Below are 24725 nucleotides of genomic sequence, written 5' to 3' on the forward strand. Positions count from 1 at the left end.
ATAATCACCAAGTGCATGTATACGTTGCATAAATTCATACATAATTTACCCCAGAATTATCCCGCAAACCTGCCTGTCAGACAGCGACAGGATGCGCTGATTATTGACCTGCTCTCTCTATATCCTACATCCGCCCCTGCATTCTGTCTCTCTTTCGGTTGCACGTGGACGCTCTTTTACTCCGAGTCCTTGTATCCCTTCAATTCATTCGTTGTTGGATTCCTTTTTACGGCTGCCTGCTCTGTTGCCGTCACTATCGAGTCCCGCCATCGGCCTTTCCTCCGCCTTGCTTGACCGTCCTTCAACTTCGATGAATTCCTAGCGCTAGGACTGTACAATGGCCCCAGATGCTGCGGCGCTTCCTTCACCGCCGACTTTCGCTCCGGAGGATGCTCCCAGCCGGCACAACCTAGGTGGCACGGCTCCGGGTGGGGGGCATCAGGATGGGCTCTCGCCGCGCTTTCCAAATATAAAAGTCCTTCAGGACGAGGCAGCAGCTTTAGATGTGAACGAATCCACGACGGTAAGTGGCTTGTGGTTTGTGCTATGCTGAAAACGACTGTTCTGACCATTAGTTTGGAACATAGATCACCGATCTGCTCGCCACGGCTCAAGACGCAATCACGAAGTTTCGAGGGTTCGCAGATAGTGACCAAATCGATAGGGCATACGTACAATATGTTCGCGCTTCGGAAATCACCATAAATCTTATCCCTAATCACCCTGACTATCGGTCCGCCTCCACGCAGATCCCTGGTTGGCATAAGCAGTTTTCGGACTTGATGATGGCAAGTCATTCTCGGCGGACCTGTTTTGTGATCGCGCTTCTCTGGGATAACTCGCTAACTATCTCTTGTTAGGCTGTACGAACCAAGCAGGGGACCGCGGACTCAATCAAGCAACAAATTGTGGAGAATAATATCAAGAGTATGGCCAAGCCGGCGGGCCAATCCTCACCCATCTCTCGACGACCAGTATCGCAGATATTTCCTGCTGGAACATATTTACCTTCAAGTCAACGCGGCCGCCAGAGCAATGCGGGAGACTCGTCAACGCGAATGCCTAGTCCTTCGCAGTTCCAGTCCTTCGGCTTGCAAGACCAACCCAATAGATATTCGGCACCTCCAGATGCACTTGCGCAGCGCCTTGCCAAGCTGAAGACAACATCACCTACAACAAATGGACTCAGTCCAGGTTCAGCCAGCTGGGGCGACAATGAACTAGGACACGTTGAAAACCGATCTCCCCGGCCATCCTCCTATATCTCTCATGGGCCAACACATGGGTCAACACTAAGTTCACCTTCTAGACGACCACTAGGCCCTCGAGACATGGGAACGGCTCAGGGCGGCCCCTCTATACCACCCAAGATACCCCTCAACACATCACTTCCACGGGCGCCAGATCCGGCATATAGCCCGATATACACCGTACCTTCTCAGCCTCCATCTAACCCGCCCAGAACTTCGACAGAGAACTTTCGTCCGAATAATGCACGATATTCTCATCTTGCAAATTCGCCCCATGGCAGCCAGAGCCCTAATGGCTCTGATGATAATCCTTATAGGTCTCGAACACCGAACGGCGTCCATGCGATGAAGGGCGCCAGTAGTAATACACTTGATCTACCGCATAGATCTACTATCAGCGCCCAGGAGTTACTGGACTACCTCCGACGTTATAGCATACTGCTGATCGATGTCCGCTCCCGAGAGGATTTTGACAGCGGTCATGTATATGCGAAATCGATCATATGCATAGAGCCCGTGGCACTAAAGGAGAATGTTTCGGCAGAAGAACTTGAGGACCGGTTGGTGGTGTCTCCTGAGCATGAACAGTCGTTGTTCGAGAGGCGTAATGAGTTTGACATGGTGGTCTACTACGATCAGAATACCAGTTCAAACAGCTACCTTGCCGGCCCACCAGTTGGGACCACAGCGCCTCACCTGAGGGCGTTGTATGACACACTGTACGAGTTCAATGCCTACAAACCTCTGAAGGATGGCCGGCCACCTATGCTTTTGGCGGGAGGACTTGACGCTTGGATTGATCTCTTAGGGCAACAGTCGCTGGCCACATCATCTACCGCTGCTGTAATAGCGTCTTTGCAGACCAGGCGGCCTGTTGCGAGGCCGGGACGCCCTCTCGGCAGAGTCCCGACAATGGCTAGCGCTAACTCTAGTCTGGAAATCAGAAAGCGGAGGCTTCGAAAACTTTCACAGTTGAACCCAGAAGAGCTTACGGAATGGTTGGAGAAGTCAAAGACAGAAGAGATTGACGCAAGTACTTATCTCGGAGAGGATAACCTCTCAGAGGAGCCCGAGCCGGAACAACAAGCAGGAACTCCCATCTCCCCCTTTATTCGCTCGTACGAGGATTTTTTGCGCCGTTTCCCGGAACCTCATAATATTCAGCAATCTATGATAACAGCCCAGCCCAGACCTTTGACTCCCGACTATGCGTCTCATGTGCCTATTGCTCCTTCAAGACCTCCACCTGCTGTTCCGCGTCCCAGCTACAGCGGTGTGTCGGATGGCCGGCAGATACAAGCGCCGCTGCAGAGACAAAACTCAGCAACCAAGCACGCGCTGTACACCTCGAACTCATTGCTCAATCGTCTCAAACTTCCGCGCACCGGATTGGCAAATTTCGGAGTTACCTGTTATATGAACTCAACAATCCAGTGTCTAAGCGCAACGGTGCTCATGAGCAAGTTTTTCATTGATGACCGGTTCAGGTTCTATGTTCAGAAGAATTGGAAGGGGTCACAGGGTGTTATGCCTGGGCTATACGCCAATCTCATCAGATCACTGTGGAAGAATGATGTGCAAGTTATCATGCCGACGTCATTCCGAAATTTCTGCGGACGGCTGAATCAGGAATGGGCCATAGACAGGCAACAGGATGCAAAGGAGTTCTTTGATTTTGTTGTCGATTGCCTGCATGAAGATCTCAACGTAAATTGGCAGCGGACACAGCTTAGGCCGCTGACTTTCGAGGAGGAGATGCAGCGAGAAAGGATGCCAGTGGCCAAGGTCTCCAAGATAGAATGGGATCGGTACTGTCACCGAGAGGAATCATTCATCTCATCGTTGTTTGCCGGGCAACATGCAAGCCGGCTTCGGTGTACGACTTGCAAGCGGACATCAACCACATACGAAGCTTTCTACAGTATCAGTGTGGAGATCCCGGCATCCGGAAAGGGCGATATCTACCAATGCCTCCGTAGCTACTGCCAGGAGGAAATGTTAAGCGGCGACGAGGTCTGGAAGTGTCCCTATTGCAAATGTGAGCGTGTCGCGACCAAACAAATCATTATCACTCGCGCCCCTCAGATCCTGGTGGTTCATTTCAAACGCTTCTCTGCCTCCAAGACACAGAGTGCCCGTAAAATCCACACCCCCATCGACTTTCCCCTTCACGGCCTTCGCATGGACGACTTCGTCTTCTCGCAGCCTAAGCAGACATCCAACGGCGATGGCCCCAGTTCAGGTCCACAGGATCCAACTTCCGCCACAGAGCCACCCTTTACATACGACGCATACGGCGTTTTACGCCATTTGGGCTCGTCCATGGGGAGCGGGCATTATATATCACTAGTGCGTGATGCGTCACGTCAATGCTGGCGCAAATTCGATGACGGCCGAGCAACAGATTTTATACCGCGAGATCTGCCTTTCAAAGACCGGTTGCAGAACGAACAAGCGTATATTGTGTTCTACGAGCGCGTTCCAGCCAAATAGCGTTGCTCCTTTTTCCCATTGATCCTCCTCATTCCTCCCTATCGTTTTACCATAACCCCTCATTTCCCGCCTCCAGGGCATCGATCCTTCTACCTTATTGTGTTGTACCCTATTATCTGTGAAGAAAGTACGTTTACGTACGTCAATGCGCTTACATGATGTAATGACCTTATGTTGACGCTCGCTTTCTTTCCTTCCTCTAGCTTTTTAGTCCTGTTTTCTGAATAGCATGAGCATGAGCGTCCGGATTTCTCGATTATGGTACGGTATTTACTCAAGCATGGGGCTCCATTGATGTGAAGCAATGCGGCTGGTTATATATAGACTTTCCGCTTTTATCTACTTCTCTGCTAGCTCTACTATAATAGTATACTAGCTGAATACTTGGAAGATGGGCGTTGAAGCAGAGAGTATAGGATATATTTAGTTAAAATTATATTCATATCATATACATGACATCAGGAAAAATAATTTTCTTGTTCTATGTTAATGGCTTTCAATAGCATTGTGTATATGCATAAAATGGAATGGGTAGAATACAAGCTATGCCATGTCCCAGCTTTGATGACCAGATGATGTGGATGTGGGCGTAGGTGCGGGCGTAGATGCTACCAACGGCGAACAGTGATGATGACCAGCTGTAGCAATATATACGAAGATATGGAAGTTATTGCTTTAAGCTCACTATTTTGCGCGGTATCCACCCCTACCGCGGCGCGAAGGATTTCCAGAATGCGCGGAGTGAGTTTGAGTATGAGGTTTTCTGGGCGTTGGTGTCGACAACTGTTGACGTTGTCCCCGATCAGGAGCGCCAGCTCCAGAACCGTTCCGCGACGCCTGGCTCTGCTGCGCCGGTGACGATGCACCCTGAGACTGGCCCTGAGTCTGCGCCTGAGGTCCCTTCCCCCGCCTCGTCCGCTGACTTTGACCACCGGGACCTTTACTCCCACGACCTCTTCGTCCCCCACGGCCGTCTCGTTCAGCCTTCTGCGAATCTTCGTCTTCAGCCCCGGGTTCCGGAATCCCCTGAACGCGTCTACTCTCCTTGTCCCACCATTCCTGGAAGGCCTGTTCGGCTTGGATATCCTGGAGATTGTGTTTAGCCGTCGCGGCTTCGCGAATCTCGTCCTTCTCTGTCTGCTGCTGCATCAGGATTGTGGCGAGTGACATGGAGCCTGGGGTGTCGGCATAAAAGGATGTTTGGTAAGGCTCAGGGCGGGGAATGTGCCTGACTGATTTGATTGTGACTTGATCGGTTGGGGGTGTAGAGGGTGCGACTGCGTCTGATGGGCGCGGAGCTAGAGGAGCTCTGGTGGTGGTGGCCGAGGCAACATGACTTTTGGAGCTGCTTGATGTTGGTTTCGCGGCACTTTCGCGCTTAGGCGAGGGTGCGCCTGCAACTGTCTGGCGGAGGGTCATGCCGGGTCTTTGGGCGAATCTAGATGGCGTAGGCGACGGGATATCTTGTCCGTTGGTAATTTTGTCTGTTGGGTTGCCAACAGGTACAGCCGGGGCTGGGCTGGGGATCTTCCAGGGACTTTGCGCGGCCTCCTTTGCTCTTTGTTGAGCGATGGCCATCTCCTGGATCTGTTGCTGCTGCATCTTCTTGCGTTCTTTTTGAGACAACTTGGGTGCGAATGAGCCGCTGTTTTCTCGGCGCACAGACGACATCCCCAAACTAAGATTCGACACTCTAGCTTCTGACGCTTCGCTCATTATATCTTTGAGCGTTTTCTTAGATCCTGAAATAGTTGTTGAGTTCCAGGGCACTTGTGAGGGATACGGAGGTGATCCGGATCTATTTTGTTTCCCCTGGGGAGTTGTCGGTTGAAACCCAGGGGATCTGGCGAGACTCGTGCCCTGTGGTGAGGCCATACGGGTATCTAGGTAACTTCGATCGACAGAAGATGCTCCATCCTGTAAACTAGCGCCCAGTACTGGTGTATCGTTCCATGGCCGAGTATCGTTCTCGTTGGCTGGTTTGACACCTCGATCTACTGCCTTTCCTTTTCCTAGGTCGAGAGATGATAGAGGCTCATCATCCATCTGAAACATCAAATCACCGGTTGAATGCTTTGATTTAAGCAGTGGACTATCATAGACAGGACGTTCTTTGTCCACCCCAGTTTTGAGCTTTGATGCTGCCGGTGAAGGTGCGAATTTCTCGCTTGGCGCTCGAGGTTTCCCTTCCGGGCAGTCAATCTTGCTGACACGAGACTTAAGCCGTATTGAATCAATCAATCGGCGCTTATCGGCCTCGATCAATGAGACGAGTTCTGGATACTTTTCGTAAATATACTCCATTGCGTTGCGGCCCCTAGAGATTGGGAAGGCTGTCATTTGATTGTCATGACAGACATGATCTAAAGCACGGAGCAAATGTTCATCAAGATCGCCTAGAAGCCTATCAAATCGTTAGCTCTCACGACTGCATTGTCGTCCGTGGGGAAACTTACCTGTTTGAGATCAGGTCCTCTAAATTCAGACAAATGTATTCCAATGCGGCATGTTTAAATTCAGTTACGAAGCAGGGAGCAACTGAATTGAGAAGATGACACACATTGCGCGAAGTCACTGCAATTTGTTAGCAGAAAGTATGGTAAGAGCCATTTTTCTAAACTCACCAAACTTTCCCAGAGCCCTCTGACAGATCTGCGACAGCCTGTCAATCATCAACTCGTCGGCCACAAAGGCAACGTCGATAATGATATCAACAAAATCCTGAGTATTTTTTGTCCGAACGTCATCGAAGAGCCGATCATCTGTATCCGCATACATATACCGAAGAACGAACTCGAAGATCGATCTGTCGATATGCTTGAGGTCGACGTGGACTTTGTCTCGAGGCGATTTACGTCGAGACTGTACCCAAATACCACCAGAGCGACCGACGAATAGAGCATAGAAGAAGGGGCATCTTTGACAGATGACCTGACTATGAGCAACCATGCAATCGCCATTTAGTTCAATCACAACATCACAGCTCTCGAAGAAGAAGGGATCATTGAAGGCGGTTGATAAATCAGTCTTCATGCTCTTGGCAGGTCGGACCATAAGCGCGGCAGCCCGCTCCAGGGCTGGAAGGTCCAGATGCGAGGCGATCCGCATCACTTCTGTTCGGACCTGACGGTAGCGGGAAGCATTCTCTGGCGAAGACCGAGCATGCTGCCATACATCAAGAAGAGCGTCCGTGTAGAGGTAGAAAGTAAGGTTGAGTACAGAGAGAACGTCCATTCCTTGGAGAAGTATTTGACAATCCCCATTATTATCTTTTTCAATAGTCAGGATTTCAGGCACAGAAGCGCTATGTTGATGCCGATAGTCGTGTAGTGCTCGTCGAAGGACTGAACTGCGGCCTGTCAGGATAAATTCATGAACGGGCACCCGCATATCTGAAGCGGTCGTCACAACCCAAACTGTTCCAGCAGGTAGTCCGGCAAGCGTGGGTCGAAAATATAGTTCGGGGTTAGGGCCATTTATTAGGACTTGCCGAAGCGCTGTAACTGACTCTAAATCACGCACTTCTTCGTCGGCAAAGTAGTCCTTCTGTTTTATGGTGGCGCGGATTGAGCTGAAGGGAGACAGGGGCCAAATATCTCCCCAGAGGCTCGTAGGGTCAACATTGATTTGCTCTTTGGTAACATCGCACTCGCGTTGAACGACCGCAAAGGCCCCAAAAACATTGCTACAGACACCAACAACCCGGGAAAGGCCGGGAACACGAGCGAATTTGTACTCTCCCGAAGAACCATTCTTTGATTTTCGTCGTCTTTCTTTCCTCCATGCTGAGCCGGAAGCTGTGCAGATGATGATTGATCCATCCTGGCCGACGTCGACGTCTTTGACTGCCATATGCGCCTTCTTCACAGACCATACGCGCACAGGTGGAGATAATGAGTTACGAATTTTTGCGGGATTCGTCGTTGAGGTTAAACTTGGCAGATTCTCCAATTTGTTGACCTGGACTGTGAAAACATCCCCTGAACTCGATAAGGCACAAATAGTGTTTCCGCCAGATCGAATCTTGACAATGCGATTGATAGAAGTATCATAGCGGGTGGCCATGAAGCTATCTCTTATGAACCTAGAGTTAATCTCCAATGGAAAAGAGAGCCTGGAATAGCCATAATGCGCAAACACCCAGACTTCATGGCTTTGGAGTAGAATTGCGGTAGCCTGGTCGGTAGCAGATACACTTTGTATTGGAGTGCTGAACAATGAGGCTCCCACGCGCCGCGGTGTCGTCTGAACCTCAAGTGACCGAGCGTCTGAATCCACAAGACCCAGTTGGCCTTCGTTCTTGCCAAAGGTGTACAGACCGGAAGTACTATAGACAACTGAGTGAACTGCTGACGCCGCTGCCCCGAGTATAACCTCCTTCTTGAAGGGGTTGAATATTTGCCGTGGAGATAGCTGAACCGGCACGTCATCTTTGTTGTTCGCCCTTGGAAGGCCATATCCCAATTGACCAAACTTGTTGCTCCCCCAACTAAGAATATCTCCATGCTCCGTAATTGCGAGGGTATGATCCTGACCAAGCGCGACAGACACGACCTTCTTATTGGCGAGGCCGCCACCCTCAATGCAAACGAAGCTAAACCGCGTACTTTCGTCTCCAGTGCCCAGGCGGCCACCAGGGCCAAAGCCACACATGAAAAGGTTGGATTCGGGGTCATCCGTGAGTATAGCTGTATGAAGCTTGGACATTGCTAACGTTTGGATCTTGAGCGGCCTGGCTTTTATGAATGCTGGCAGGTCTTGATCCGAAGGGTCGCGCGATGACGCTGTTCTGACATCGCCGTGTCGTTCTTGATGCTCCCGGAAGAAACGGTGTAAAAGGTGTGTTGGGCGTGTGAGTGTTATTCTTTCAGGATACTGGCGGTCGTCCTGATCTCCAACACCGAGGTTCAGATTCTTGTTACTTCCAAACGTGAACACCTCGTCGCCAAACAGATTCATACTTGGTTTTTCCAACGCCTCAGTGACATCTTCATCATCCGAGGAACTGACCGAGGAAGCATCATCAAGTCCATGATCTGAAACCAAGGGTCCCAGCGTGCGAGAAGTAATCGTGGACGCATAGACATCGAACGGACTGTATCCCTCTCGATCCTTGATTTTAATCAGACCTCCACTCGGATGGCCTGAAGGTCCCGGTTTACTTGGATCTGTCGCGTCCCGGACGTCCCGAGCCATTAGGGCCTGCGCGATTGTAGCATTACCGGCATATAAAGCCCGGTGTAGCGCTGTCCATCCACTCTCCAGATCCTGCGCATAAATATCGAGGTATGGCACTTCTAGCAAAGCGAGAGCGAAATCGGCGGCCGTAGGTTTCGGTGATGATGCGACGTGATGCAGGAGTGTCCTTCCATGCTGGTCCCGAGCGTTCAACTCATCCCGGGTTATGGGTTTGATCGACCGCGGGCCACCACCGCGTTCAAGCACAGGCGTCACAGGAGAAGTCCCGGTGGATTTCTTACCCTTTGTCGAAGCACCCAGAGAAGAGATCATCGGACCTGGGCTTCCTGCATTGAGATGTGTCCCTCCTCCGGCTGGAGCGCGCTGGCCGCCAGAGGTATAGCTGGCGCTGGCCAGAAACCGCTGAAAGCTCTCAACATCATCGCGTAGGAAGAATTCCCAAAGCTTGCTACTCATGTGCCCAGTTATTATACCGTGTCAGAACTCTTCTCAGCCCGGAACCGGAGCGTCGGCTTCACTACGGAAGTGGACGCACGGGTGGGATTTCCAAGGGCGATAAGAGTATTCTGACGGAAAGAATGGGGTCGTCGAGAGATGTCGACGCGTATACGATGAGAAATGGAGTATCAATCCCTTAATCTCACGATGCCAAAAAAAAAAAAAAAGAAGAAGCGGGCGGCGCGGTGTATGTGAGGATAAGGAAACGTCGGTGGGCGCGCGAGTGTGCGGTGGCGATAAGAAGGTTGCTGACAACCTGTCGAGTAACTGGCGTCCGAGCGGCGCGGTTAGAGGGAGTCCAGTGCTCGAGACGAGTATGCGATCGCAAGGCAGAGGCAGGAGCTCGCGTCTGGTGGGAGTGGATGGGTTATCAGGAACATAAGAGCAGAAGAGCTGGCGGAGGGAGCCAAAAAGAGCCATGGATAGCAGCAAGCCCGCAGCGGCCAATCGGAGCCGGTAAACCCCTCCATGCTCCCCGACGAGAGGCCAGCACTGTTCATACTAAAATGAAATCGCAGTCCCCTCCTGACGCGCGTGCTTCACTATTACTGCTGTGACTTTCATGATGCTGGTTCCGAGGCATTGAGGTGTCCGTATGTCGCCGGTGATGTATGATACAAGCGAACATAATAGCCCGCAGGAAGCTGTATTTCCACTGTATAAGGCCTAGCGTTGGCTATCAAATCTACCCGAATGCCAGGCAATGACAGAATCAATGCAGACATGGATAATGTATGGTTCAGTAAAGGGAGCCCTTTTAATTGACCATGATAAAAATAAAAAAATTGAACCACTGGCGGGATTCGAACCCGCGATCTTGAGATTAGAAGTCACACGCCTTACCACTAGGCCACAGCGGCGATAGGTTTCCGGTCCACAACAAATAGTAAACTTTATTAAGTATATGATAAGGACTGTAGATCCAATAAAAAACTGAGGAATCGAACCACTGGCGGGATTCGAACCCGCGATCTTGAGATTAGAAGTCACACGCCTTACCACTAGGCCACAGCGGCGGTCGTTGCTAAGGAGAGACTTATTTGTTTCTATATTCGGTAAATCTGCTTGCCATTCCGAAGCCTTCCACACCATGCTGCCCTAGATCAAATCACACCAGCAATGCTCTCTGTGGGCCGTAAAGGCAGAATGTAGTAGAGTACCTAGGCTATTGTAGCTGACTCTATGCTCCAGTTGGCTGTTGGCGATGCTGATGTATCCCACGCTAACATGTGGCATGTAGCCCATGGGCCGAGAATATATATAATGCTTCTCTATCAGCCTTTAGGGCTTGCTGTTTCCACTAGGGAAGGGCAGCTCTCGCTGTAGCACATTCGGCAGCTTAACAATCTGTGATTCCCATGGCCGAGGTTGTTCGTCTTAGCCTCCACCTATAGGATCAAAAGTCCATAACCTGAAGCCTCTGGGGAATATTTGTCAATATTCCTCTCATCTGCAACACCCTTTCGCATATTTACGGGAGATACACCCTCTCCATCCAGTCGCGTCGATTCGGTATTCCTAGCTTCACCATATCTGCTGTTGTCAGCGGTGTCGCATACTGACCCGTGTGCTTGACGGGCAGGCACCGTGGCAAAGCGAATGATTTATCGGGATGAGTCGACCTTCCCTTCTAACCATGGCAGCGGGAAGGAGGACGAAAAGAATGAAAAGAAGAAATACAGTGCATTGGCTAACAACGGCCTGCCTGGGAACATATATACCAAGCAAGACCACATGGTTAATCTGCGGGTAACCCGGAGTCAAGCGCTGAAGCATACAGAGCACAAGCTCCCAAGAATAATTCAGCGGCCGCTATACACTACCATCACCGGTGAAAAAGTCCACCACCTTATTCATGAGAGTCCGCCTTTTCAATGCATCAATGTCATCGACATAGAACCGACGGCCAGTGTCGAGGTCGATATCCTTCGCCCTGACCCAGAGCGGCCCACGATAGTAGATTTTGCCCGCGACATATAGCACCACGATTGCCACGATGGAAACGTAATTGGTGAAGAAGGTCTCGGCAGAGCTTGGCTCACCGAGCGGCCAGACAGCTAGATAAAACTCAACGATAACCAACAGGATACACCAAACGAGGCCGTATATTGATCCCCAGGGCCAGGTCCAGGTTTTCCAGGGGAGGGAACTGACAGAGCGGCCCTGGGCCTTCCAGGCGGCGCGGAAGCGGATGTGACATACGAAGATCATCCCCCACAGGTACAAGGTGCAAAGAGAGGTGAGGCTAGAAAACCAGCCAAAGACGGTAGCTCCGGAGTTGCTGACGTTGAGGTAGCACAGCCCACCGCCGACGAGGAAAGTTAGGGCCACGGCGTAGTAAGGACGGCCCTGCTTGTCACATTTCTGGAGGAAGCTGGGTGCCATGCCAATCTCGGCGAGACCGACGAGGGTCCGCGTGGCGCCATAGGCCTGCGCATTGCCGCACGAGAGCACGGAGATGAAGATGACGGCGTTCATGGCGTGGGCGAGGCCCGGTAGGCCGGCGTCGCGAAAGGCGATGACGAAGGGACTGGCGTTCACGCCGTCACCGCCGAAAAGGTTCTCGTTTGTTGGAGACACGGTGATGCTGACAATTAAGGCGCCTAGGATGTAGAAGAGGGAGAGGCGGAGCCAGATGGCGTTGACGGCTCTGGGGACGGCCTTAAGTGGGCTGCGTGCCTCGGCAGCAACAAGACCACCCATTTCGGAGCCAGACATGGCGAAAATACATGTTCCCATGACAGACAGGAAGCCCTTGAAGCCATGTGTAAAGGGCATAGAGTTCCAGTACTCAAAGCCCGTGGTCTTGTGGTTGGGGGCACCACCAGCGCTTATGATGATGCCGCAGATGATCACGACAATGACCCAGAGGAGTTTGACTGTGGACATGATGGCCTCTGCTTCACCGAAGACGCGCACAGCACAGACGTTTATGACAAAGATCGTCACAAGGAAGATGGACAGCCATGCGGCGGTGGGCACGGTGTCGTCCCAGAACCGGAGCACAGTGACGATGGCCTGCAGCTCGTTGGCGAGCGTAATCGAGCCCGAGAACCAGTACGCCCAGCCGACGGTGAGTGCTACCGCGTGGTCAATAAACTTGCGAGACCACTGAGGAAAGGCGCTCGGGACGGGATATAGGACCGCTAGTTCACCCACGGCCTGGTTGAGTAACCACGCGATGGAACCCGCTATCCAGTAGCCCAGGAAAATAGCTGCTGGACCGCCAGAGGCAAGCGATGTGCCGGACCCCAACCAGAGACCCATCCCAATAGACGAGCCGATGGAGAACATGAGGAGATGGCGCGTCTCCAGGGTACGACTGAGCCCGGAGTCGGCTCCATGGTCGTGCGCCTGGTAGTCGACCACCTGGCCGACCTCACTGTCCGCCGCCACAGTCGCGGCCGCCTTTTCTTGCACTGGCTTTGCCATGACTGGATGCCAGGAGGGCTGGAAAATGCTGGAATGACGAGGAGTCGCTGGGAGATGGATGAGTAGAAATGACAGGAGGAGGCCCAGACCCTTAATAAAAGGCAGTTTTTCCCATGGACGACGACTGCATACGAAGAGAGATAAGCAGCGCACTATACCGGGAAGAGCGTGCCCTTACTCGCGGGATATGATAGAATACGCCACCGTAGCGTTCGAGAGCCCTGGTGAACCCGCTGTCAGACGATAAGTCCACGAAATACCACACAACTAATTACCTGGACCAGGACCATAGACGGACGCCACGCCGATAACAGATTCAATTACCCGTGGCGTGAGCACTGTTGATCCCTTAGTTGAGCCCTCAGATATCCCTTTGTTGCGCGGCAGTAAATGCAGTGGTAGCTGAGAGCCCTAATGCTGCCATTGCCAGCAGATTCTCCCGCCATGCGATGCCGCATGCAGCATGTCGATCACAAGCTCTCGGCCATGGCAACTTGGCTTTCTGACAGGCATTAAGCAACATATCGCAGGGCCCCGCGCACAGCCGATCAGATAGGGAGCGCAGTTGCAGTGGCCGCGGTTCTTATCAAAACTAGCTCTCGCAGGATGTCGGTCACCCCAACACGCTGATAACGAGGGATCAGCTAGCGCCACCATAGAGCAGTACCTCATGGGCTATCCAACAATGGGGTTCATCTCCGTCGCAGAGAGTGTCAGCAAGCGGATTGGTGGCCGAATCAGCCGGCTTATCGTGAGAACTTCCTCCCAAATACATGCTCTGCCGATGAAGCAGACATGTATCCGCACAACGCTCATTCAACGTAAGTCAATGGCACGAGCGGCACGAGCTGGAGCCTTCCTCTGCTAAAGGCATTTGCCTCGTATCGAAATCAAGAATTGAAAGTGCCTAAAGTCTGGCAACAAAACCAAAATGGCCACTTCAGATCCCACCGTCACTGGAGAGACCACCTATGACGTCGTGATTATCGGCGGAGGCCCAGTAGGTCTGCTTCTAGCATACCAGTTCAAAAATTTCGGCATTTCAGTGTGTGTGCTCGAGCAGCACAAGAAGGAGACGCAGGATGCATATGGGCGAGCTATCGCCCTGTTTCCGCGTACTTTGGAGCTGCTAGATCAGCTCGGGGTCGTTGAGCCGATGCTACAGCTGGGGTTTGCGTGTAGGAACAGCGTCACATATAAGAACGGGGAGAGAATGTGAGTTGTCCCTTGATTCTATCATTGGCGATGGACGGGGAAAGAAGCGGAGCTGATATGATGGATCTAGCATCCCAGGCCGGGTCTGGACGTTTATGGAGAACATCAAAGACACGACGTACGACTTTACACTCGTCCTGCGACAGATGTATACGGAGGAAATCCTTAGGGAGAATCTGCAATTCGTTGGAGTGATTTATTACCAGGGAGTGGAGTGCGTTGGGTTCGATTGCGATCAGGATACGGCGCCCGATGGATTCCCAACGACATCTACATATCGGAATGCTGCGACAGGGGGGACGTTTTGTCTGAAGAGGTAGGGACCGTCTGACTGCGACTATGTTCTTGAATTGGGTTTGAACCGGTCTTAAGAAAAAGCAAATCGCTAAGCTCCGACAGCAAATACCTTATCGGCGCAGATGGAGGGCGCAGTTTCGTCCGCCGACACGCAGGGATACCCTTTGAGGGCGACACTTCCGAGGATAGATGGATCCGAATTGATGGAATCGTCGAGACGGATATGCCTATTACTCGCGCTTATGGGTGAGTTGCTGAGCTGAGCCGTGCCTATCTGCCTAACCGTACCGCGATCACGACTGACTCCCAGCTCTGCGTCCTACGTACAGCGCAATTGAAAGTAAAACACACGGCAACGTCCTCTGGGCACCTCTCGACCACGGCGCCACAAGGATCGGGTATGCATACAGCGCGGAGATTGCAGCAAAGTATCCGAACGGCGTGACGCAGGAAGTCGCAGTACAAGAAGCAATCGAGGCCATGAAGCCTTTCAAAGTTTCGTTCAGAGAAGTACACTGGTGGACTCTGTATACAATCGGGCAGTGCATCGCGAAGACCTTCTCAACGGCCAATAGCCGCGTCTTCCTCTGCGGGGACGCAGCACACACGCATAGTAGCGGTGCCGCGCAGGGCCTCAACACGGGGATCCACGACGCCGTGAATCTGGGCTGGAAGCTGGCGCTGCATATCCGGGGACTCACGAAACCAGAGGTGCTGGAGACATATACGGCCGAGCGGCTGACGGCTGTGCAGAAGCTGATTGACTACGACAAGGACATTGCGACGCTCATGTCCTCCAAGTGGCCGGCGTGGTATACAGGCGACGCCAATGCAGACCCGCACCTTATTCTGGGGCAGATCTTCGACGAAGCTGCTGCGTTCAATACGGGACTAGGAATATCATACCCGGCAAATGTGCTGAATGGTCTCGGATCGGTCTCTTATACTAACAATGACAGCCATTGCGATCTCACGCCTGGAAGTCGACCCCCGGACGTTGAACTGAAGATGCCCGCCACGAACCAGCTCGTCCGACTACAGAAAATAACACCCAACAACGCGCAATTCTGGGCCATCATATTCACAGGAAATAACAACCCGAGTATCCAGGAGACGTTGCGGGCATTGCAGCGGTACCTGCGGGACACGGCGCCAGAGCTCATATCGCATAAGAGCATCAGATGGTTGACGATCATCACGGCCGTTGGGTGCTCGCCTTATGAGGCTCTAGGAATGGAACCCCTCGGTGATGCGTACTTTGATGCAGCCGAACCCCTGGCCCATTGTAGGCTCGGGGTGGATATGGAGGAGGGGGCGGCGGTTATTCTACGGCCGGATGGGTTGGTTGGTGCTACGGGTAAGATGGAAGGGCGCTGGATACGGGAGTATTTCTCGAGAGTCCTATATTTATAGATGATCAGCAAAGCTGGGAGACTGCCAGATAAAATCGCGTGCAGAGGATGTTTTGCTGTCCATTCAGCAGTCTCTCCGTACGGCTAAGGACATACGGCAATACCCTTGGTTGGCGATTCTCTGATTTTACCTAACGCATCAAAAAAACCTTCAGTGGTTGTTTTTCATCATCTTTACGAATCATTAGGATGAAAATGCGCATAAAGAAGTCATGATATTCTGAAGCCTTGCCAGCTAAAGTTCTTTGGCGGGTGCGGTTTCCTGAAGAATATGTAGGTGGATGCAAGGCTGCAGTAGCTTCTTCACGGATCACGGGCCAGCGAGTCCGACGGTATACATGGCGATAATCAGAAAGGCCCGATTTCCGACGGCCTTTCCATTCTGACTTAGTATGAATCTCATGCTTGCTTATCCCTTTCTATACGGGGACCGCTGCCCATAGACCTCGTCTACGTGGGCTCAAATGCCAGGCCACCTACCTATCTGCCCTACTAGTAACCCGCGTCGCACAGCAAACTGGCAGACTGCAGTGCGAATATCTAGCGGCACGCCGCGGTCGCTGCAAGCATTTGAAGCGCCTACGAGTATGGGGCCAATGCGAATAGCGCTGAAGCTGTGCGTATCCCATGTCCACTCCACCTTTACCTATAAACAAGAAATTATTTGTCGCCCTCACACCTCCAAATCCAGCTGGTTGAGGGGCTGATAGAGATGAGATGAAGAAGCGATTTTTGCAAAAGTACCAAGAACTGCAGAGGGAGAAGACCTTGGAAGAAAGAGATGCTTGAGTAAGCTGCGTAGCGCGGGTGTTGAAGACGGAAATTTTCGTATTTACCCTGGTATTGAGCTGTAACAACTCGCTTAAGATGTTCGCGGCGCTGTCGACTGGCTCCATGTGCCGTCTTGTGATGTCGAATACTATATCGATAATTGCAGCCTCCGGAATGTCCAGTTGTTCCGCGACTCGCTATAAAGGCGAAGAGTTCATAAAGACCAAGATGCCAGGACGATGGAATACTCATGATGACTGCCGCTTATTTGGATCATCCCTCATTGCTAGTCCTTGCTTTCAAAAGCTAAGAAAGCTAGTTTCGTTAACTGCAAGGCCACAGACAACGTAGAGTGATCGGTTATCGATAGTCCTCTATTCCGCAGATCTGACGGTGGCAGGTAGTCTAGATCTCAGCATTCACCCGACCAGCCGTACGATAGCAGATACGGAGTAGACAGATCAATTAACCATGTCGTGGCAAGCCAACAACAAGAGAAATTCTGCCTGAAGCCTGACGAGCGAGTAGGCGAGTTTGCCTTGACTGCCTTGACTCCACCTGTAGAGTATAGAGAAGCGCGCAATGCCTTCTGAGTGCAGATGAGGCGACCAGTCTCAGGGACAGGAAGACTTGGGAAGTGATCTGTGCCTGAGCGTCAACAGCTGATATGGCATACTGGAGTTTGGCAGCAGTCTGGGACGGAGCGAAAAACCGGGCCTCTCAGAGACTGCAAAGGTCAGAGCTCAAAGTACTCCGCAAGGTTGGTAGGAGATAACGCAAGCGCACCTGACCAGACCAGACGAGCAGATCTATGGGGAAAGGCTCACCGCCTTCCCAACACCGTCTGGATCATGGTCTCACCACCAACCAGGCTGATCGCGAATTTGCTGGGAATCGAGGAGTGAGACTGACGGATTTCAACCTAGATGATCCTGTTGCTGAATTGGGAATTTCAGAGATTGGTTGTGGTTGACTTAGACTAGCCTGACTCTAGCAGGAGAAGAGACAAGAGCATGGCGGAAGGCTGCACTTGACCAGGGCCCCATCGAGTCAAGTCACCCGTGTGCGTCACAGACCCTTCCGCAGGCCTGGACTTACTCACCTCTCTCTTCCTCTCTTTGCCGCTCTTTCACACCTCTTTCTTTCCTCCCTTTCATTTCTTCCTTACTCGGCCTCCCTCTCTCCTCATTCCGTCAGCGACATCTCAGACACCGCCGTGCTGATCATGACTCCTTGAATTGCTGATCTCTCCGGACCTGATCCCCGTCCGTTATCTGGAGCCGCTGTCAGTGCGGAGAAGCTCCCAGGGTTGTCTAGACCATCCTCACCAACACCTTGTTGCCTGGGCACAGCAAACAATGATATCGCTGCCTGCTATCTAGAGCCTCAAACGTTATTTAGCTCGTGCTTTTTGCTTGACTCATCATTGAGTTCTTTATCTGGGGGTTCCACTGCGTATTGACCTATCTTGTGCCTCTATTGCGTCCGTGAGCATGGCCATCCACAACGGCTACGTCGTTCCCCCGTTTCCTTCCTGATCCAGATACGCCCTACGACCCCGCCGCTCTATTTGGATCGTACTGCCGGATATCGCCAGCCTAGACTTCTTGATATCTCTTAAGCCATGCATCAACAACCGCGGTCGCCCGCTCCGGCGGCGTCTACCTCATCGGCTCGGCGGTCCCAGGATTACGATCGCCGTTCCGATTCACCAGCCTTCGACCTTAGGACGCATACAAATAGAGGGTTGGGGATTGAAACTGAGAATGATACTGCCGAACCCGAACAAAGTTCACAGCCCGGACCGGAAGCTATCAGCAAGGTGAACCAGATTGTCACGGTATGGCTCAAATCTCATGTTGCCAGATCTGTTGGTTCCAAAAAAACATGGGATCTGTCTTCTAACGTTATTGTAGAACTATCATACGAAGGCTGCTCTCATCATCCTACATTCCCGTGTCGACCTTCCCCCCTCTTATGCTAAGAACTCCAACGTACCTCGAGTGAATCGCTGGGTATATTTCGCCGCCTTGCACTGCTGCTTTGGTATGACTCTGACTGACATGACCTGTGCATAGTTTAATGTCGAGCTGGAAGAGACGGATGCGTTAAAGGATCAACTCAAGACCTGGAGAACATGCGACGCTACAGACAACCGACCGCCGCCGATGATCATCGAGACGTACTTGGATACGACAGGGCTCACAAATAACCAGACCCTTGTGGCTTTGGATGATAATGGGAAACGTTGGGATGTGTCGGAATCGCTTGCTGCGTCCCAGAGCTCGCGACCAGCTAAAGCTTCTTCATCCAGAGCGGTAGATGTGATATTGGAGCGATGGCGAGTAGAATTGGGCGATATGCCTGGTAAATTGCCCAGTGACCTTGGCGCTATCCTGCCGACGGTATACAAGAAGAGTATCATCCTCTTCCGGTCTCTCTTTACATATTCAAAGTTTCTTCCGGCTTGGAAGTTTATTAAACGCAACGGTCGATCACGAGCACACCCTGCGCTGAGGGTCAAATATCGGATATTTAGTGGTCATGCCCGGGATCTGTCTAAACAGGATCACTTGACTATGCCCTTGTTTGAGGGCGATGCAAAAGTGGTTGACACTTACAGCTTTGGCGTCACGGATTCTCCTGCTGGCCCATTCTCTGTGCAAGTGACGTATAGGACATGCTGTGACTTCCGCGTCGACGACTCTGAGGCTCTTCTGAGCTCCCAGTTCATGGGGGCTGACGATGAGATCTTCCAACCGTCGTTACCATCCGGGGGTCTGGACGCTAGAGTAACGCCGGAGGTTGGATCGGCGCCGCTCATAAGAAGAACTGTGGAAGACCCAGATTTTAGTCGGGCATACGGCAGCTTGTCGACTTTCCACCACGTAGGTCCTACTACCGGCGCGAGCCCTATCTCAGCGCTTCGAGCCGCCAGAGAAGCAAGGGCTTCCTCTCCATCCCCGCCGACCTCATCACATCGGAATTCTTTCGCAGCTGCGAGGGCTAGCCCAGTAGGACGCGCTGCTACTCTTGCAAATGAGACAAATCCCAACGTTGCTAGAAGGCCCTCCATCTCGTTTCAGCCGTTCAAGGCACCGCCTTTGTCCGCGTCGCCTTCCCTAGTTGACCCTCCACTAAGTGCTTCACCTCGGACGACTGGAGCCGGTCGAACCTCACTGTCTGATTCCAGGAATATGCCGCCACCCTCAGTGACTACTTCAGCACGCAAGCCCCCCTCATTCGGTCCCGATAATGCTAATTCATCCCCGATCTCGGCATCTCCTCGTCCCGCGCCTATGTCGAGATATAGTAGTGCCTTCAGTCACCGCCGAGGTAGGCCGTCTTCAGGAGGCATTAACAAGCTGGAAGACGACAACTCCAGTGGTAGAGCCAGTGCAACGTCTTCCGGTGCCCAGCCAGGCTCCGGGTTGCTCGCTGAGATCACAGGCACCAGCGCCGATTCAATTCACGCGGACGATGAGAACATTTCCGAATTCCTGAAGATGCTCGATCTCAGAAAGGATTTACTAAGCCCTTCGAGCCAGACTGCTATGGACAATCATTCCCGGAGGATGACAGCAGCTTCTGCTGCTCTAAGCCGTTTTCGGGGCATGAAAGATTCCAATGCCGCCCTTTCTGACTCGATGTCATCTTCGCTGCTCATGAACCGCTCATCTGCCACTTCCAGCAAACAACTTTCTGGGGTTCCGGGTATCGCTGGTACATCCATCTCTACCGCTTCATCTCCCGGAGGGAAAGCAATATCTCCTCATACTCCCCATACTCCCGCCATACCTTCTCGGCTCAGCTCCAACAGTATAGTCGATAATACCACCACACGTCTACACGGAGATAACGGTTCGCCGCTAGAAGAGGATGCTAGTGATGAGACCACGACTGAACGTCTCCCTTCAACAGTTACCGCCATACCAATTCCCACATCACCTGCGACCATATTCCCCTCTACTTTCCGTCGCTCTAGCTCAGCTGCCAACCGTCGAAATAGTCATGCTATTGATGATGACGAGATTTTCACTATGCGTAGCGTGAGTCTTGGGGCTGAGGAGCCATCTCATACTACTCTTGGGACATTGCAACGGCAACAGGATCACGAAACCATTGGGACCAATATAGCTCCATTAGAATCTGGAGCGCGTCCCAGCGGAGGCGATGATGGAAATGTTCTTCGAGGCCCCACATTACGGGGGCCAGGCGCTCATCGTGATGCTTCGTTATCGGGCCCAACCGTGGCATCATCCCCATATTCTCACCACCCCCTGCACCAACGGCGTATTAGCCATTCTCGTGGCCGCGGGTTCTCCGGCGGTCCCCACTCTCTCAGTTCCGGCTCTAGCAGTATTGCACGTGGTGGGCTTATCAACCCCTACCCAGCTGAGCGAGAGGCTGAGCGCGATGCCAATGCAAGCGCCAGCCATAGCGGCACGGAAGACCGCCGAGGAACTGGACGAGGATCTGGCGCCGGTCGCCACAACCTTCCGCAGGCCGCCCAGATTGAAGAGGATGAGCCCTTGTTATTCGCCATGAGTGACTTTGGTGCATCTCGGCGGAGCTTCGAGGAAGGCCGGCAGGGAAACCACGGACAAGACTCAAGTGGTAATACTGGGAGCTCCAGACGAGGCAGTGGAAAGCGAGGCACGCTCTCTGGCTTCCATCTTTGGCCTTGACTACGCTAAAGACAAATCAACTCCTTACACAATTTGCTCTTCCCCAACCTCCTCAAACTCATAAGACTCACCGACCGCACACTTCCAACTAGGATTTTGGCTACTTATGTTTTTCTGGCTGTTAGCTCATATACACTCTGATTTTCTTATTCTCTGTTTGGCCACCGTGCTGCGTGATGGAATTATCTTATAGACTGATCTGCTACCGATTGCTAAGGCAAATAGAGAATGATACGAAAGACCCTCAAGGGTTCATTTGGCTTCGACTTTGTTTCCCCTGGACTTCAAATTGCTTGCTTTCCTTGAACATGTTTTCCCGGTTATTTGGTGGCCTTCAGCCTAAAACGGCAGGTTCGTCTGTATCTTGTGTTTTGGGTGTTGGTTGTGTTTATTGTACCTTTCTGACAATCTAGTGGTGTCAAACTGCTCATTGGCTTTTCAGGGTTTGGTGCCAATGCCGGCGTTTGGGCAGTGTTGTTGCTTTCTAATAGATATTGGATTACAACACAGAAGTACGATGTCATATTAATCCAATCAATTTATTTTCGACAAATACATTACTGAAGACCCCGAAGTTGAACTGGTTGCATCATAAACTTTTGCTTCAGAATCTTAAGACTCCCTGAATAGAACGCTAAATTAACATGATGTGGTGTATCACAATAAATCACTGTTTCTATATGCGATACACTTGCATGAATATGTCGTGAAGCGGTCTGTCTGGAGTGGCTCGACCGGCTTAAGGAGACTTGTAGCAATCTCGTTCGACCTATCCCAGGTTTCACTCGGCTCTCTATAAGGGTAACAAGTCCTTGAGTTTTACGGCCACTATAACCCTTCTTCCTTCCCATGGGAAGTTAGCTCGAATGACCCGAGAGAAGTCAAGCAATCCGTAGCACTCTGTTAATGGGGCATTAGAGCGCAAGCTTTGAAGCGGCGGTCTGCACTGCTCTGCCCCATACACTAACACTGGTTTAGCGAGCTACGTTGTATACACGCTTCAAATCGCGCGATAGAAGGATGGACAATGACGAAGCCCGAGCCCAAGCCCAATACCTAGAGAAAGAGCGCAAATTCCTTGGTCCACGGCCACGCTCACATCTTGCGGAACGTATTACCGGAGGCGCTTCTTCGCTCCTTCGCCTTATAGTCGGAGGACGCGGTAGTTGGTTTGACGGGCGCATTGTTGTTCTGTTTAGAAGATCCCTTTCCTCTGGGGTTGAATGTGAATTCCTGCTCACCCACCACGGTAACACGGCGAGCTGGCTTCTCTTTCGTGCGCATGTTCTGGGCGCGAGCACCGAAGGAACGGTCGCGGTTGGAGGTGGCGGCTGCCGCGGACGAGGAAACCTGCATTTGAGGCTGACGGCGGGTGATGTTGCTGGCGGGTTTCTGTTTTTGGGCGGAGGGTTTCCGTTTAAAGGGTCGTTCTTGTTCGCTTTCGCTTTCACTTTCTAAATCCGAGTCTGAGTCTGAGGAGTTCGGGACTTCGTCGATGGCTTCTTGCTCGACGGCTGTGAGGCCGCGCTCTTTCCTAAGGGGAGGGGCAGGCTCGGAAGCACTGCCTGAGTTGCGGAGAGCGTACTCACGGGACGTCTCATCGATAGCGAAGTCTTCGTCCTCGAAGACCTTGGCGAAACGGTTGTCGCTGAGTACTGCTGTGGGTGTGGGGGCAGGTGCAGCAGCATCGGCATCTTCCATCGGCTCATCGCCGCCTTGTTGGAGAACGCGTTTGGCCTTGCGGCGTTCGTTCTTCTCCTCCATCTGCATGAGGCGTTCGGCGAGTTTCTTGTTGACCTTGACGGCTGCCTTCTTCTTCCCTCTAATTCGGCTTTCACGCTCCTTGTCAATCTTCTCCTTGATTCTCTTTGCGCGCTCTTCCTCCCAGATGTACGGGTTGGTAATCAACCTGGCTTCCTCGTAGAGGCGCTGAGCGACAAAGTATCCGTGCATGTAAGGTCGTAGTAGATTAGTTCTCCCGATCAGATGGTCTAGGCTGAGAGTCTTGAGTTGAGGTAGGGTCAGGAACTTGTAGTTATCGTAGACGGAGCCGGCCTGTCCAGCGTTGAAGGCGTTGGGGTCGTTCGGGTCTTCGGCCATTTCCTCAACCAGGTTGTCTAGGAACGAACACCACTTCGGAGCTGGACCGAGTTGGGGGATGAAGAATGAGTGCTGTTGTCGCCCTTCGTTGGCTGTTAGAAGCATTCCACTGTCTTTGCACCAGGCAACCGAGTTGATGTCAACGGCGGGCTCCACGGAGGTCCATGGGTTACCATTTCGAGGGTCCCAGATCTTGATAATCTTCTTATCTGAAGACAAAATCTTGGGCTCCAAAGTCTGTTCTCGTGTAGTGGTCGACGGCAGTAGGAACTTAAGAGTGTGGATAGGGAAACCATATCCTTGATCTTTCTTGAGTAGAGGAACCGGTGAACGGAGATCGTAGAGGTGAATAAGACCGTTCGAGGAACCAGTGGCAAGCGTTAACCCAGAACGATGGAACTCCAACGCTGTGATCTCGTTTCTCGCATCATCAGGTCCGATCTGCGTAGGAGGCAACAGCACTCCTGCGCGACCCTTCGCTCGCGGATCCCAGAGCTCAACGGTGCCTAAAGTCGTACCAAAAGCGAGCAGACCATGACTCTCTTCCGCAATAGCGCCTGTGTTTACAGCACCGGTATTTATACCACCCTGCAACGCACCTCCGCCGGCTGACGTGAAGTCGTCGCCTCCGACGTCGACCTCGAAACTCCGCATGTAACGACCCAGTTCTAGATTGAGACGGAAGACTTCACCCATACCGTCGGCGTTTACGCCGACAGCTGGGACAAGGGCTTCAGTGGACGCTCTGTCGTATATTAGGTCACGCCCGTATCGTGGAAGCCTTGTTCGGTAATGACATCCACCGGGTGTGTGGAACTCGAGCGATCGGTCAGATTGTAGGTGGATAGACTTCGAATAGTCGGATGAAAGCAGTTGGAATGTTGTATTGAGCGCATCTGTGTGGCGAGCCCATGAAAGTGATAGCTGAGGAAGGTGGTGCGTGTGTATTTGGGGCTTGTAGGTTCCTTTCCGGGATTACAAAGTCAGTTGGGAGTTTCTCCATATATTCTTAGAGAAAATCTCGTATTACCTGTGCTCATGACCCAGTCCCCATCTTCGCTGACCCGGATGCACTGGCTTGCCTCCTCAAACTCGAAGTCCTGCAGCAGTTCAATCCGGTTCGCATACTCCGGATCGTCCTTTAGACTGCGCTTTCGCCGTCTCGCGAGCCATTCAGGTAGTGGACGGGCTGTGTTTGACCCAGATATCGTATAGACAGGGACTTCCGACTGGTTTGAGAGCTTCATGCTTGTGATAATGCTCTGGTGTCTGCTGTATTGAGAGACTGCAGGCTGGCGATTTTCTCTTTATTTTTTCTGGTTATCGATAAATGGAGCACGTGATGCTGCGGATATCGAGGGCGCCCGATT

General features: G+C 52.1%; 6 protein-coding genes and 2 non-coding genes across 8 annotated transcripts; 3 read left to right on the forward strand and 5 right to left on the reverse strand.

The window, feature by feature from the left end:
• The first annotated feature begins 734 nt into the window (after nucleotides 1–734).
• On the forward strand, nucleotides 735–4119 carry BDW70DRAFT_140221 (putative ubiquitin C-terminal hydrolase). Its single transcript, XM_073737566.1, has 2 exons — nucleotides 735–788; nucleotides 861–4119. Exons 1-2 carry the CDS (start codon nucleotides 783–785, stop codon nucleotides 3741–3743), a joined length of 2889 nt encoding a protein of 962 aa, XP_073594043.1. The 5' UTR covers nucleotides 735–782; the 3' UTR covers nucleotides 3744–4119.
• Nucleotides 4120–4416: 297 nt separating this feature from the next.
• BDW70DRAFT_169623 (BTB domain and ankyrin repeat protein) lies at nucleotides 4417–10532 on the reverse strand (the record flags this gene model as incomplete). The annotated part of the gene is made up of 4 exons (XM_073742730.1): nucleotides 4417–6147; nucleotides 6200–6317; nucleotides 6368–9393; nucleotides 10528–10532. 4 exons carry the CDS (start codon nucleotides 10530–10532, stop codon nucleotides 4428–4430), a joined length of 4869 nt encoding a protein of 1622 aa, XP_073594044.1. The 3' UTR covers nucleotides 4417–4427.
• On the reverse strand, nucleotides 10229–10300 carry BDW70DRAFT_t136. The gene has a single exon. It is a non-coding gene; the product is annotated as a tRNA-Arg (tRNA).
• Nucleotides 10385–10456, reverse strand: BDW70DRAFT_t135. The gene has a single exon. It is a non-coding gene; the product is annotated as a tRNA-Arg (tRNA).
• A 663-nt stretch (nucleotides 10533–11195) lies between the features above and the next one.
• Nucleotides 11196–13097, reverse strand: BDW70DRAFT_169627 (amino acid permease/ SLC12A domain-containing protein). The gene has a single exon (XM_073742731.1). The coding sequence runs from the start codon at nucleotides 12870–12872 to the stop codon at nucleotides 11253–11255; it is 1620 nt and encodes a 539-aa protein (XP_073594045.1). The 5' UTR covers nucleotides 12873–13097; the 3' UTR covers nucleotides 11196–11252.
• A 706-nt stretch (nucleotides 13098–13803) lies between these two features.
• BDW70DRAFT_169630 (FAD binding domain-containing protein) lies at nucleotides 13804–15849 on the forward strand (the record flags this gene model as incomplete). The annotated part of the gene is made up of 4 exons (XM_073742732.1): nucleotides 13804–14087; nucleotides 14158–14403; nucleotides 14487–14630; nucleotides 14714–15849. The coding sequence occupies 4 exons, from the start codon at nucleotides 13804–13806 to the stop codon at nucleotides 15795–15797; spliced, it is 1758 nt and encodes a 585-aa protein (XP_073594046.1). The 3' UTR covers nucleotides 15798–15849.
• A 2017-nt stretch (nucleotides 15850–17866) lies between these two features.
• BDW70DRAFT_85640 (putative autophagy protein Atg13) lies at nucleotides 17867–21343 on the forward strand. The gene is made up of 3 exons (XM_073745038.1): nucleotides 17867–18407; nucleotides 18484–18582; nucleotides 18646–21343. The coding sequence occupies exons 1-3, from the start codon at nucleotides 18192–18194 to the stop codon at nucleotides 21253–21255; spliced, it is 2925 nt and encodes a 974-aa protein (XP_073594047.1). The 5' UTR covers nucleotides 17867–18191; the 3' UTR covers nucleotides 21256–21343.
• Nucleotides 21344–22106: 763 nt separating this feature from the next.
• Nucleotides 22107–24626, reverse strand: BDW70DRAFT_140231 (WD repeat NOL10/ENP2 family protein). Its single transcript, XM_073737567.1, has 2 exons — nucleotides 24386–24626; nucleotides 22107–24320 (listed from the first exon to the last, which is right to left on the reverse strand). The coding sequence occupies exons 1-2, from the start codon at nucleotides 24600–24602 to the stop codon at nucleotides 22351–22353; spliced, it is 2187 nt and encodes a 728-aa protein (XP_073594048.1). The 5' UTR covers nucleotides 24603–24626; the 3' UTR covers nucleotides 22107–22350.
• Nucleotides 24627–24725: the final 99 nt, after the last annotated feature.

The sequence above is a fragment of the Aspergillus foveolatus genome (genome assembly GCF_047715535.1).
Source record: "Aspergillus foveolatus strain CBS 279.81 unplaced genomic scaffold BDW70scaffold_41, whole genome shotgun sequence".
Lineage (NCBI taxonomy): Eukaryota > Fungi > Ascomycota > Eurotiomycetes > Eurotiales > Aspergillaceae > Aspergillus > Aspergillus foveolatus.

Coding starts and splice junctions, on each gene's coding strand:
- BDW70DRAFT_169627 (XM_073742731.1), bottom strand. CDS start 12,872: ATGGCAAAGCCAGTGCAAGAAAAGGCGGCCGCGACTGTGGCGGCGGAC.
- BDW70DRAFT_85640 (XM_073745038.1), top strand. CDS start 18,192: ATGCATCAACAACCGCGGTCGCCCGCTCCGGCGGCGTCTACCTCATCG. Junction 18,408..18,483: donor AGGTGAACCAGATTGTCACG/GTATGGCTCAAA, acceptor ACGTTATTGTAG/AACTATCATACGAAGGCTGC. Junction 18,583..18,645: donor TACCTCGAGTGAATCGCTGG/GTATATTTCGCC, acceptor ACCTGTGCATAG/TTTAATGTCGAGCTGGAAGA.
- BDW70DRAFT_140231 (XM_073737567.1), bottom strand. CDS start 24,602: ATGAAGCTCTCAAACCAGTCGGAAGTCCCTGTCTATACGATATCTGGG. Junction 24,321..24,385: donor GGACTGGGTCATGAGCACAG/GTAATACGAGAT, acceptor AATCCCGGAAAG/GAACCTACAAGCCCCAAATA.